The 14,643-nt window shown below is 44.3% G+C and overlaps 1 protein-coding gene and 1 non-coding gene across 2 annotated transcripts in view; one reads left to right on the top strand and one right to left on the bottom strand.

The window, feature by feature from the left end:
* The window catches only part of LOXL2 (lysyl oxidase like 2), a 113,146-nt gene that overhangs the window by 35,206 nt on the left and 63,297 nt on the right, over positions 1-14,643 (top strand). The window contains 1 exon segment of the mRNA NM_001099053.1: positions 6,059-6,234. Coding sequence (NP_001092523.1) covers positions 6,059-6,234 — 176 coding nt within the window.
* LOC112447920 (small nucleolar RNA SNORA2/SNORA34 family) lies at positions 9,228-9,363 on the bottom strand. Its single transcript, XR_003036185.1, has one exon. It is a non-coding gene; the product is annotated as a small nucleolar RNA SNORA2/SNORA34 family (small nucleolar RNA).

The following is a 14,643-nucleotide window of genomic DNA, read 5'->3' as shown; positions in this document are numbered from 1 at the left end:
TAGCTAGAGAAGTGAGTTAGCATGGCTCAGACTTTGCCATCCAAGGATGATGAATGGAGAAAAGTTCACAGGAGTAGAGGGAATTTTCAAGGGAATGATTAAAATCAAGGTCCATGGAGTCCAAGTTGGGTAGGTAACAAGGTACTCCAGGAAGCCACTGAAGGACTGGGGAAAGTTGGTAAGATCAACAGATTGTGAGCTGAGATTGCAGTAGTAGGAGTGTGCTAGAAAGGTGGGCTCATGGACGCAGATACACACTAGAGGCGTTGAAATGGAGATTGGGGAAGGGGTGAGATAGTTTGTAATTCAAAGTCTAAGCTATGACCATGGGATACTAGATGATGTAGGATGAGGAGAGTCATTGGAGAGAGGAGGTGACAAACTAAGAGTACTGAAGGGTCCTCTCTGGGGATATTGAGACCATCAAGATTTAGGAAAGAATAGGTATCAAAGAGAGGAAGGGAGAAAGAGACGCTAAAAAAATTTTTAACTGTCCTGTCTCTAGGACTTTAAGCATTATCCTGTCTATGTAAAGTGGTAGTTGGTTTATCCCAAGAGACTCTTTAGATGTAAAATATATTTGAATCTCATCAGCATCAGTTTAGGATTTTTAACACTGGGTGCATGGTGAACATTCAGTCAATATTCATTAATCGTGATTCAGTTTGATTTGGAAGTCAGCTTTGCTCACCACTATACCACCAATGCTGATTCAGTTTGATTTTGAAAAATATTAAAAACAGTTGGCAAGGGACTTCCATGGCAGTCCAGTGGTTGGGACTTTGTGCTTCCAATGCAGGGGGTACAGATCTGATCTCTAGTTGGGGAACTAAGATCCCACATGCTGTGCAGTGTGGCCAAAACGAAACAGAAAATAGTTGGCAAGCAGTACTTGGCATAGTGACCCGTGCCCTGGGATGTGCTCTGATGGCGTTTAGACAGCTCTTTGGATGAATCAGAAACACTGTAGGTGAACTTCTCAAGTTCAGGCTGTAGTAATGAAGCCAGGGAGAGCACCAGGGATATTCCAGGTTTCCAGCCCAGCCTGTCAATAGATCTTTTCTCCCAAAGCATCTCTGAGCTTAGAGACCTCATGGGCCTTTAGAGAGTTCTTGAGGGGACAGCTGCCCCATTTCTTACTCTCTGGATGGAATCGCAGCCTCCCGAACCTCAGATGTTTGCTCTCCTTTGGGAGTCTTCAGATCTGAGGTTTAATGTAATCCCCCCCTCACTGCGTCATTCTTCAGATCAGAGTGATGAAGCCAGCAGATGACTGCAGTGGGGCCCCGAAGCTCCTAGCTTGAAGTATCTCCATTGCCCCGACAGCCAGGGGAATGCTGGATTTCAAATAGAATTATATTTATAATCTTTTCTCTCCAAATGATCTGTTAACTTGTTGGTACATCTCTTCTCCTTTCATCAGGAGAAGCATCTTCTTAGGGTAAATGAGTGGAAGGAGTAAAATGAAGTTTTGCTTCTGATTATCTGGCATTTTAAAAAAATAATTAATTAATTAATTAGACTGCATCGGGTCTTAGTTGCAACACACAGAATCTTCGTTGGATCATGAGAGGTCTTTTGTTGCGGCACACAGACTCTCTAGTTTTGGTATGTGGGCTCATCAGTTGTGACCCATGGGCTCAGTTGCCCTGTAGTGTGTGAGACCTTAGTTCTCCTATCAGGGATTGAACCCACATCCCCTGCATTGCGGGCAGATTCCTAACCCCTGGAGCACCAGGGAAGTCCCTGACTGGCATTTTAGTTTGGCCCCCATCTGTGTCCCTATGGCACTTTCCTAGCAGCTCTCAGATGGCATGTAGTGAACTGTTCCCAAACCACCGTGCATTCCAGCAGCAAACTGGAAGTTGGTTGCTTCGGAATCAGAACAATTTAGTTGTTAGGCATTGAGCACACAGCGGGGAAAAAAAGGTCATGAAATTAGGCCAAATTAGTTTACCTGGCATGGTGATGTCATCTTGGGGCACATAGAAATGAACATTCCCACTATCTAAGAAGGTAACTGGTGGGATTGTGTAGAAGGTAGACTTACTGGGGATGAGTTGAAGCTTCTTAAGAAAGCAGCTCTTTGGGGTAATAGTTAGCATTAATGCTCCAGGGTGCTAATTTCAAATGAAAGTGAAAGTCACTCAGTTGCGTTGACTCTTTGTAACCCCATGGACTGTAGTCCGCCAGGCTCGTCTGTCCATGGGATTCTCCAGGCAAGAATACTGGAGTGGGTTGCCATTTTCTTCTCCAGGAGATCTTCTGGACCCAGGAATCTAACCTGGGTCTCCTGCATTGCAGGCAGATTCTTTACATTCTGAGCCAACAGGGTGCTAATTTCAAATGCTCCTTATCAAAAAATAAAACACGCCCTGGGGCATCTGTTTTGCAGCTCCTGCTGGTACTTTTAGCTAAATGTTGTCCTATTTCCCATCCCCTTAGTCAGGGTGGTTTCTCTGTCTGCAGATGGAATAAGGGCTCTGTTTCTTTTCACTGTCTCTGTCCATTCAGCAGCTTTTCTGAAGACTGTTCCATAGAAGAGGCCCCGCTTCAAACGTGGAGGGTCTTTTCTGTTGCTAGTACTTAGCAAGACAAACATTGGTTTGTTGTTGAAACAGCAATCGATTAGGGAGCATGTGTTTCAGTGGAGCTTGATGGCTTGGAAACGAAGCCAAATTGAGAAACCAGTTGGAAAACCTAAGCCCAGATGTTTTCAATAAGCCTTTTGTTTCCCTTCAATGCATCTGAGGTTCTCTCATTTGAGCCCTGAGCTGCCATCTGTCATAGCAGACGCATTTCATCTGGGGCCTCGAAGTCCAGAGGCTGACCCGAGGTTCCCGCTGACCTTGAAGAACCTCAGATTTTCTTTGGTTTTCTCATCTTTACAATGGGAGTGTTTTTATCTGCTTTTTCATTGCAGCGAGGAAGCAGCAGAATTCCTTGTTTTCTGACTTACTGGGAGGAGGAAGGAGAAAGGGAAGGTGAACACATACTAGGCACATTCATAATCTAATTGAATCTCCATGGCGACCTGTTTGTTAGTATCATTGTTTTCACTTGAGGAATGGGCTTGGTGAAGTAGTTGACCTAGTCACATGGTAACCATGCCAGAGGCAGAGAGAATTTGTTTTTTGTTTTGTTTTTGTGGCTGTACCACATGGCATGTGGGGTGTTTATATCCTGACCAGGAATGGAACCCATGCCCTCTTCACTGGAAGTGCAGAGTCAACCTTTGAACTACCAGGGAAGTCCTGATGCAGAGAGAATTTGAACCTAGGTTTTCTGACTCCACTCTACTGTAGAGTCCTTCTGGAGTCATGAGAAAAAGGAGAGTTTTGACTCTGTTTTCTTTCTTTGTGTAGTGATGCTTATAAAAATCACTACTTGAAACCACTCTAGCACTTAAAATTTTTTTTAAATTTTAATGGTGGTAAAGTACATATAATATAAAATGTGCCATCTTAACCATTTTTCAGGGTACAGTGCAGTACTGTTAAGTACATTCACAGTGTTGTGGACCCACTTTTCATCTTGCAGAATTAAAACTCTATACCCATTAAATAACCACTCCTCAACTCCCCTAACCCAGCCCGTGGTAAACTCCATTCTACACTCTGTCTCTGTGATTTTGACTACTCTCAGTACCTTATATATATGGAATCATACAGTATTTGCCTTTTCCCGACTGATTTATTTCACCTAATATAAGGACTTCAAGGTTCACCCATGTTGTCGCGAGTGACAGAATGCCTTTCCTTTTGAAGGCCGAGTAATATTCCCGTGTACGTGTAGACTACACTTTGTCAGCGGATGCTTAGGTTGCTTCTACATTTGGGCTATTGTGAAAAGTGCTGTGATGTACATGGGTGTGCAGATATCTCTTTGCCACCTTGCTATCAATTCTTTTGAATATATATATTCCCAGAAGTGGGAATTGCTAGATACATGGTAATTCTATTTTTAATTCGAGGAACCACCCTGTGTTCTTATAGGGGCTGCATCATTCTGATAGGGATAAAGTAAGATAATCAAATAGTTTAAAAATCTCACTAAGAGCTCATAGATAGAGAGGGAACTTTGGAAGACCCCTGTAAGTGAATGATCACTCAAGAAAGCAGATTTGCTTAGCAACAAAACCGTGCAATAGAAGCGTGAGCCAGCCCTCAAGACAATAAAACAATGGCAGAAAAATAACACCTGCATCCTGCCATTGGGGTCAATAAGTTAATGATCCCTAGGTCATGCTCCTCTGTGCACACTGAAAACAAAAATACAGGAGAAAGAAGACATTCTGAAGTAGAAGACCCTCATTATACTGAAACCTGACATGGCTTACCATATTTTAGCTTATGCTACTAGCTTTTAGCTAATTAACATAGTACCATGACAGATTGGGCCGGTTGGGCCACAACGAGACAAAAATCTCCCCCACTTGATGTGGAAGAGGAGCTGATGATAGAAGCCTGACATCTACTCAAGAATGAGGAAGAATGTGGTCTTCTCCCCTCCCCATTTTTCCTTTGACTATAAAAATGTAGCCTATCCAGCTCTTGGGGCATTGCTCCCTTGCCTGCCTGCTTGTATCTCTCACAAGCATTTGATATTAGCTTTTTGGTTTTTTTTTTTTTTTTTTGAAGGGGGCAGGCACACAGTCCAGCATGCTGGATCTTAGTCCCCAACCCAGGGATCAAACCTGTGCCCCCTGCAGTGGGAGGTGGAGTCTTAACCACTGGATCACCAAAGAAGTTCCAGCATCCTATATTTTTAAATCTATCTCTTACCTATCGTTTTGCCTCTCACTGAATTCTTTCTGCACCAACATGTAAAGAACGTGAGCTCCTCTGTTGCAATGTTACATTTCTGCCAACAGTTCACAAGGGTTCCAATTTCTCCACATCCTTGCCAACACTTGTTATTTTCTGTTTTAGTTTTTGTTTTGGTAGTAGCCATCCTAGTGGGTGTGAGATTGTGTCTCATTGTGGTTAACCCTCTAGCATTTTGCACTTGGAATTCCCTACTTGCTATAAGTCAGGTAAATATGCACAGGAGGTGAGCAGAGACCCACCAGGGACTCCCAGACAGATTGCCTGGCTACAAACCAGCCCTGCCTTCACCTGACTTCTGAAGCATGAAGGGGAGGCTCTGTGGGTTAGTCTTGCTGGACCATCTCTGAATGAGTGGATGGGAAACATCAGGAAGTAGGAAGAGACCTGAAAGCACCAGGATTTGGGGTTCAGGGAGATGACCTCACATTGTGAGTTGCCTTCTGTGAGCATAACTAATACCATCACCCTCATCATCATCATCATCATCATCATCACCGTTTTAAAAAATATTTATTTTTGGCTGCTCTGGGCCTTCCTTGGTGCCCATGGGCTTTCTCTAGTTGTGGAGAGTAGGGGCTACTCTCTAGCTGTGGTTTGCCAGCTCAGTAGTTGTGGTGCATGGGCTTAGTTGCCCCATGGCCTGTGGGATCTTCCCAGACCAGGAATTGAACAAGTGTCCCTTCATTGGCAGACAGATTCTCAACTACTGGACCACCAGGGAAATTCATCATTACCATTTTTTTAGTAACTCTGGACTAACAATAAACGAGGCATGTGTCATGTACTATCTCTAATCTGCACATGGTCCTGCCATTTAAATGTCATTATTATCCCCACTTTACCAATGAGAAAAGGAAGCTTTGACCAGGGTTATAGAGCTGAGTGGCTGAGCCAGAATTAGTATCAAACAGCTTAGGGTCCAAAGTCCCTGTTCTTTCCATTATACCATGTTACTTCGGGTTTAAATCTGATTTCTACTCCGATCATTTTCAATCCACCACATCCCTATATCACATCCCTCTGCCAGGGGAATCCAGGAGGGTCTTGAACTGTATGAAGTATTTCAACACACTGAAAACCAATTGATGACCCCACACAGCTGCCAAAATTAGGGAAAATTCCTGTTTTTGTGTACATAATCGGTGTCCAAATGCGCCCAAAGACTGAGCCCAAAGACTCAGACCTACTCTGATGTGGATCTTGGCTTCTCTCTTCTCTGCTTCCTTCAGGGCCCATCTGGTTGGACAATGTCTACTGCACCGGCAGCGAGGCGACCCTTGCAGCCTGCTCCTCCAATGGCTGGGGTGTGACCGACTGCAAGCACACGGAAGATGTGGGTGTGGTGTGCAGTGAGAAAAGAATTCCTGGCTTCAAGTTTGACAATTCGCTGATCAACAGCATAGAGGCAAGTCATGTGCTTTATTTTTTCTTCAACTGAAGCATAGTTGACTTACTGTGTTGTGTTAGTTTCTGCTGTATGGCAAAGTGATTATTTTATATATATATATATATATATATACACACAACACACACACATATATATATTCTTTTTCATACTCTTTTCCATTATAGTTTGTCACAGGATGTTGAATATAATTCCCTGTCTATGTAATAGAATCTTTTTAAAATTTTTATTTATTTTTAAAATTAAATTAAAAGCAATTTAATTTAAATTGCTTCACAATTTTGTGTTGATTTCTGCCGTACAACAATGTGAATCAGTTACAATTAAGTACATATATTCCTTCCCTCTGAGATTCCCTCCCCTCCCCCCATTCCACTCTCTAGGTCATCACAGAGTGCCAAGCTGGGCTCCCTGTTACACAGCGTGGCCTTTTGTTTATCCATCCCAAGTGTAACAGTTTGCATTTGCTAATCCCAGCCTCCCATTCCATCCCTCCCCCACCCTTGCCTCCCTTGGCAACCACAAATCTGTGAGTCTGTTTCTCTGTTTCAGAGATAGATTCATCTTTGCGTCATATTTTACATTTCACATATAGGTGATATCATATGGTGTTTCTCTTTCTGATAAGTTCATGTGCCCTTGATGACTCTTTCATGTGAATGTTTCCCTTCTTCCATTTAACTCACTTTTCACCTATGATTCTAAGAAGTGTGTGTGGTCACTTGGAGGGGTGGGACCTAAACTCATCATTTGGTGCCAGGGCAGTTGAGGAAGCATTTCTGAAGAAGGGGATGCCATCAGAAGCAGAGAACAGCTTAGACAAAGACACAGAGGTATAGAGTTCTCTGTTAACTGGGCATAAGCAGGTCAATACCACTCAAGACTGTAGATCCTGAATCTGGAAATAGTGTGAAATGAGGGTAGAAAGGAGGCCATGAGAAGACTCAGCTATGTTCAGGAGCTTGCCCTTTGGGCTAGGAAAATGTATCAGCTAGCAACTGCAGTGTAACAAATTACCTCCCTGCCCCTTATATTTTGCAGCTTCAGACAACAAACTTGGATTGTCTCAAGTAGTTTCTAAGGATCAGGAAGCCAGGAGTGGTCAGCCAGTTGATTTTTCTCAGAACATCTCGTGAACTTGCAGTCACGTTGTCAACTAGGACTGGGGACTCTTCTCCCAAGTTGACTACTGTGGTTGTTGGCAGGCCTTAGCTTCCTTCTGGCTGTCAGCTGGAGCCCTCTGGTCCTCTCCATACAATCGCCCTATAGGCTCCTTGAACATCCTTAAGATATGGTGGTTGTCTTTCTTTAGAGTGAATGACTCAAAAGAGAAAGAGAGAGAGGGAACAAAACATGGAAGCCACGTCTTTCCTAACGTCCTCTCAGAAGTGATGGTCCATCATTTCTGCTGTATTTTATTGGTCATTCACATCAACAGTACGCCTTGTGGGTGGAGATTACCCAAAGATATGACTCCAGAAAGTAGTGGTCACTGGGGGTCATATTGGAGGCTGGCTGTCACAGGACAGTTGTCCCCTAACTAGCAGGGGATCAGAATCACTTTTAAAATGCATCAGACCTCCTGAGTGAGGGTCTCCCACTAAAAGAACAGCTAATTTTTTTTAACTCTCTCAGAGGATTCTGATGCTGCCAGCCCAAGTCAACATTTGGGAATGGCAAAAGGGCTTGTGACCCTTCTTCTAAATTTATGGCTAAATTTCAGATTTATCTTTTTTACAAGTGCTCCAGCCAAAGAATAGAATGAACAAGCATTTAATGCTCTCCACTATGTGGGGCTTAGGGCAGGAGGAAGAGGCAGCCAAGACTCCTTCCTCAAGGAATGTGCTGGATGTTACCCCCAAGGCACTACGGGATCGTCCATGAATCCAGGACAAGGAGCCTTTTCTGTGCTGTAGTTTCCAGCCGGCCTCAGACTAATGCAGAAGAGAGTTGATTCTTGAAATTGCCCTATTTGGGCTTCAGAGGAAGTTCTCCCCAGACTGTGGTCTTTACATTTTCCTCCCATGACTCACTCTGCCCTACTCTTTCTCATATGCTCTGAGAGCGCACTGAGATGCTGGGAACTGGTCCAAACCTGCATGACAGTGTGGAAAAGGATTTCCAGCCTTCTCTCAGCCGGCAGCTTTGAGACCACTTCTGGTTGACAGTCTTCAAATGCTGCTGTTTTATTTGGGATAACCAGAAGAGATGGTTACAGAGTTGATGTTGTGTATCTAGTGTTTTGGTTCCTGATAATCTTGCTCTATCATGAAGGTTATAATTTGGAAGGTGGGCTTATCCAATCCAGTTTCATACTTTTCATACTCTTTATATAACTTCATATGAAGTAATTAGCCACCCCCTCATATAATGCATCTCATCTTTCCAATGAGATTGGAAGCTCCCAAAGGCAGGGGTTCCGTCTAGTTTACCATTGTATCCAAAAAAAAAACGATGCTAGGTACCTAGAATTTTCTTCTCAGGAATGAAAACCAACATTATCCACTTAATGAATTCGTCACTGTTGTTTAGTCACTGAGTTGTGTCTGACTCTTTTGTGACCCCATAGACTGTAGACCACGAAGCTCCTCTGTCTGTGGGATTTCCCAGGCATGGATACTGGAGTGAGTTGCCATTTCCTTCTCCAGGGGATTGAAACTGTCTCCTACTTGGCAGGCAGATTCTTCACCACTGAGCCACCTGGGAAGGCAGGTGAAGAAGATCCTAGGATAAAATATCAAGCTAAATAGCAATGAGAAATGCACAGAAGCAAATCATTCCTTCATAGTATTGCCTTGCCTAATAGGACTATGAATTTATGTGTGACATTTTTTGGGGGGGAGTCCACAGCATTTTTTGGTTTTTTGGTAGTAATTGGATTTAGCAATATTATTATTCTAATGATCAAGTTAAATCAGGGATCTCTGAATTTTGGAATCCCAATATTAATCAACTACAAATAAGTATTAGCCCATATCTATCATCAGTGACTGAAATGTTTCTTTCTAATGAGTTGACCATTCCATTACGAAAGTTCTGAAGTGGCCAACAGATCATAGATAGAGATTTCTTCAGGCTTCTGCTTGAAACAATCACTTCAGCAAACTGCTAACCTTGATTCAAGGTCAAATGTGTGACATCTTTAATGGGCTTTTGTTCATCCTACATCCTTGGGATAATCCACTTGGATTGTCAAGTGAAGATCTTGACTTCCAGGCATGAGAAAGTCACTGCTAGCATGAATCAAAAGTGGATAGGCCAAAATGCCAGTGGGTTTTGGACTGGAAAAATGAGAAGACCCATCTGCCACTAGGGAAGAATCAAAAAAGTTCTGAAAAAGAACTCTGTGAAGGGCAGTTCAACAGAAAAGTGTTTATGAAATTGCCTGTAGGGTCCACTTCTAATGCTTAGCCTTTAAAGGGGAAATAAAGGATTTCCCTGGTGGTCCAGTGGCTAATTATGCTCCCAATGCAGGAGGCCCGGGTTCAATCCTTGGTCAGGGAACTACATCCCATATGTCACAACTGAGAGTTCACGTGCCACAACTAAGGATCCTGCATGCTGCGATGAAGATCAAAGATAGACTCAGCCAAATAAATAAATATTTTTTAAAATAGAAGGGAAATAAGATGGGTCACAGAGAAATTAAAACCTTCGTTGTCTGGAAAAGGCAGAGAAATGACCAGGGGAAAAATATTTTAGAGAGAACTTTCTTGTTGTGAAAGGGCTGAGAGTCCATGATAGGAAATCTTAGCACCTATCTCTATTCTGGACGTTTATTGGTTGGGGGTCTGCTGTGTACACATCATGGTCTGGGATACCATTGGGGCAAGTAAACGTGACCCTTGTTCTCAAGCCCTTATAACCCTAGAAGACAAGATGCATGCCTTGGGGAAAGTTGGAACATCATTCCAGGACAAGTAACCTGGAATGATCTTCCAGGTAATCCTAAGTGAGTTTACAGTAACCCAGAGAGGCTTAGCTGGGAGGAGTCTGGTTTCAAGGGCTAGATGACTTCCACAGCCTCTAAACTTGGCATTTTCCTAGAAGACCTCCCTCTTGCTGTCATACGAATCAGATTGGTTACCAGGGACCAGACTAGGAGCTTTCCTGTCTAGCCAGGAATACTGTGAAAATTTTCAGTTGATGAGCAGTCCCCTGTAACCTCTTCCCTTTGGTATCTGCTTAAAGTAGATCATTAATGGGCCTAGATTTCAGGGTGTCTGACCAGAACCTCGGACAGCTGCCAGAAGATTTTTCTATCCAGGACTTCGTGGCTAAGCTTATGCTTATGGGCAGGGTTGGCCTGATGGGTAGGGAGCCACCCAGACTACCTACAAGGGATATTTGTGGGATGTGACAAGTTTCTCCGAAATACCTCATATAATAGCTGTGTCAGTAGCTGAAGTCATGGAATCATTCCTCTTGGCTAGAGAAATGTACCCTGTTAGATGTGTGTGGACCAGGGAAGTTCTGTTGTTGTTGTTCAGTTGCTAAGTTGTTTCTGACTGTTTGTGATCCTATGGACTACAGCATGTCAGGCCTCCCTGACCTTCACTGTCTCCCGGAGCTTGCCTAACTAAGTTCATGTCTATTGAGTCGGTGATGCTGTCTAACCATCTCATCCTCTGCTGCCCTCTTCTCCTTTTGCCTTCAATCTTTCCTGGCATCAAGGTCTTTTCCACTGAGTCGGCTCTTCACGTCACGTGGCCAAAGTATTGGAGCTTCAGCTTCAGCATCAGTCCTTCTAATGAATATTCAGGATTGATTTCCTTTAGGATTGACTGGCTTGATCTCCTTGCTGACCAAGGGACTCTCAAGAGTATTCTCCAATGCCACAATTCGAAAGCATCAGTTCTTTGGCACTCAGCCTTCTTTATGGTCCAACTCTCACATCCATACATGACTACTGGAAAAATCATAGCTTTGACTAGATGAACCTTTGTCAGCAAAGTGATATCTCTGCTTTTTAATACACTGTCTAGGTTTGTCATAGCTTTTCTTCCAAGGCGCAAGTGTCTTTTAATTTCATGGCTGCAATCACCATCTGCAGTGATTTTGCAGCCTAAGAAAATGAACTTTGTCACTGTTTCCACTTTTTACCCTCCTATTTGCCATGAAGTGATGGGACCAGATGCCATAATCTTAGCTTTTTGAATGTTGAGTTTTAAGCCAGCTTTTCACTCTCCTCTATCACCCTCATCAAGAGACTCTTTAGTTCCTATTTGCTTTCTGCTATTAGAGTGGTATCATCTGTTTATCTGCGGTTGTTCAAATTTCTCCCAGCAATCTTGATTCCAGCTTGTGAGTCATCCAGTCAGACATTTTACATGATGTACTCTGCACATAAGTTAAATAAGCAGGGTGGATTGAGAGCATGGGGTCTTAGATGCTGAACCATCAGGGAAGTCTTGGAATGTGTTCGGGATGAATATAAGGTTCTATGTCAAGGTTCATGATGAAAAAATGGAAAAAACAGCTACAGAGCAAAAGCCAGGAAAAGAGACTGAAAGTGTTGATTGTATTTAAAAGATCCCTGAAAGTGATTGGTTGCCTAAAAGCTCAGTATAAGCCAATGGTATGGCTGCTAGAAAAGTGTGTGTAAACTGATACACTTGGTTGAGGGGAAGGGGACATTTTTCCTAAACTCTTCCCTTTTTGGACCAAGAAGGGAGTGAATTTCCAGGGCCATCTCTTAACTAGGTCATCCAGAGTAAGGACCAGCCAGGTGGACACAGGTCTGGAAACCACATCACATGAGGAAATGAAGACATTGTGTCAAGAAAACAGATAAGATGGAAGAGATATCGGTCCTCTTCAAATATTGAAGTGCTACCATGGAGAAGAGCGTTTGTACTTTGGCTTAACTCCCAAAACTAAGATGAATGGGGAGGGGTTGGGGTGTAGATTTCAGCTGAATATGAAAACTCTTTAAGGCTGAGTGATGGAGCTACACATTTCAACACCACCCGAGGACTCTGAAGCACAGGAGACAGGCTGCCCTGTGAGTGGTGAGCTCCTTGTCCCCAGAGTAGTTTAAGCAGGAACTGGATGAGCTCCTGCAAGGAATATGGCAGCCAAATCCCTACATGGGAAGGACACGGGATGAGATGATTACCAAATTCTAAGACCCCATGTTTATCTGCATCTCTGAAAGTGCACCCAGCCAGCCCGCACAGGGGGCGCACACTAGCTGACTACTGGCAGTGATCACCACTGTGTGTCAAACTACCCCCACAGCTCAGTGGTAAAGAACCTGCTTGCAGTGCAGGAAAGCTGGGAGATGCGGGTTCGATCCCTGGGTCAGGAAGATCTCCTGGAGGAGGAAATGGCAACCTACTCCAGTATTCTTGCCTGGGAAATCCAATGGACAGAGGGGCCTGGGGGCTATAGTCCATAGGGTTGCAAAGAGTTGGACTCAACTGAGCACACACACACACACGACCATTGTGTGAATTGGGGTCATGCCTGTTACACACACACACTCACACAGACACATGCAGAGAAGGGATGTCTGCTACTGTGTGTTCTCATGTTCTCTCTCCATCTCTGGCACATCATGACTTTGGCCTTGAAAGCAGACACTTTCCACCCTCACTGTTCTACATCACAGTGAAAATTAAAGCCCCACCTCCCCTCGATGTCCCCCAGGTGGGGCTCATAAATTCAAAAGTGGCCAAGAGTAGAGAGTCAAGTTAATGACTTCTCTGTGTCTTGTGACCCCAGGCACAAATGATCAGTCTATTGAAGATCACAGAGACACTCCCATCTCTTCTCACCCTTATTTTGAATGGGTGTGACCAGGTTCTAGCATATCCACCCTCGTAGACACCTGGAGGTTGAAGACAGATCACAGACCATTAGAGATGACCCTCACAGGCTTGTGCCTTCTCCAGAGCACATTGAAATTTCCCCAAGCAGCGAGTGGAAGAAAACGGCATCCGTCTAGACCAAGTTCATCCCACTCTGGGATGCCAGAGGCGTGAGTCACTATGCCCTGGGGCCTGGAGGATGGAATTTCACTCTATGAGCTAACTGTGCTTCCGTGGAGTCCTACATCTGCCTGGGGCATCCTCAGGGGCCCCCGACACTTCATAAATTCCCTTCTAGAGGAGGGAAAAAGTGCTTCTTCCTCAGAAGGATGACCCCTCCCAGGGAGAGTTTGGCCAGAGCACAGAGCAAGTCCACTCCCTTCTTTAAGATGAGTTGGTTGATTTCGATCCCTTCCAGCTATGACAGTCTGTAATCTGGAGTGGCAGTGGTTTCTCCTTCAGAATGGCACGGCATGCACTCATCATTTACAAGGGGGTTTAAACAATCTGTAGGGGGGAAAACCAGATGATTTCTGGAAAAGTGCATGCAGACTGTAAAATGTTATAAGAGATTTGCCTTACTGCTGATTCACCAGCCTGGGTTCATTTCTTCCAGAAAATTAACCGATCAGGATCTCCATCCTCCCCTTTGCTATGGTCTAAAGTTTTAGACCCTAGAGTGGGAGGCAGGACCCCTGAGTTCTGGCCCCTTTGGAGCCTGAGACTTGCAACTGTATGTGCAGAGGGACTGACCCTTCTTGGGTCCCTGGACACCTCACTGTAAAACAGCATTTTATACAGGGGGGAGAAAAATGAGTCTCGGGCCAATTCTCAAACCCTTCTTCAAAAGAGGAAAGCAGGAGCAAATAATAAATGTTCAATACTGTTGGTTTAAAGTGCATAGATCTTTTCTAAACCTATAAAACAGAGCTCCAAGCAAACCTCCCAGGAGTTCAGAGGCTCTTAAATTGAGAGGCTTTGTTTCCTGTCTGTGGCTGTGGACAAGTTGGAAAAAGCATTAGATAAGGGGAGATTACAAATCCAGATGCCCTTGTGAGCAGCCATCCCTGCTCTGGCCCGTCTGCACATTGCTAAGTCATGTGCTCATAGAGAGGCTCGTGGCTGGGGCCGGGTGCTGTTAGGTCAGGGAACGTAACGGGTCTTTTCCTTTTCTTCGGCCTCCCCACCTCACTTTCTTCTCTACTCATTTTTTTAAACTTATTTTTATTTTTGGCTGCTCTGGGTCTTCGTTGCTTTCTGTGGGCTTTCTCTAGTTGTGGTACAGGGGGCTTCCCATTGTGGCGGCTTCTGTTGCAGAGCACAAGCTCTAGGGTGCACGGGCTTCAGTAGTTACGGTGCGTGAGTTTGGTTGCCCTGTGACATGTGGGATCGTCCCACACCAGGGATCAAACCCGTGTCTCCTGCACTGGCAGACAAATTCCCAACCCCTGGACCATCAGGGGAGCCCTCTACCATTTTTGAAAGGCTCTTTTGCCAAAGCAGGTAGGTTCCCAGAACTGATTAGAAAGCCTCCAGCTGTGAGATTTAAGGGTGGCCTATGGGCTTTCCTGGTGGCTCAGACGGTAAAGAATCTACC

Source organism: Bos taurus, chromosome 8 (genome assembly GCF_002263795.3).
Source record: "Bos taurus isolate L1 Dominette 01449 registration number 42190680 breed Hereford chromosome 8, ARS-UCD2.0, whole genome shotgun sequence".
NCBI lineage: Eukaryota > Metazoa > Chordata > Mammalia > Artiodactyla > Bovidae > Bos > Bos taurus.
The sequence above is the reverse complement of the archived record's forward strand: the minus strand, read 5'-3'. Positions and strand labels throughout refer to the sequence as shown.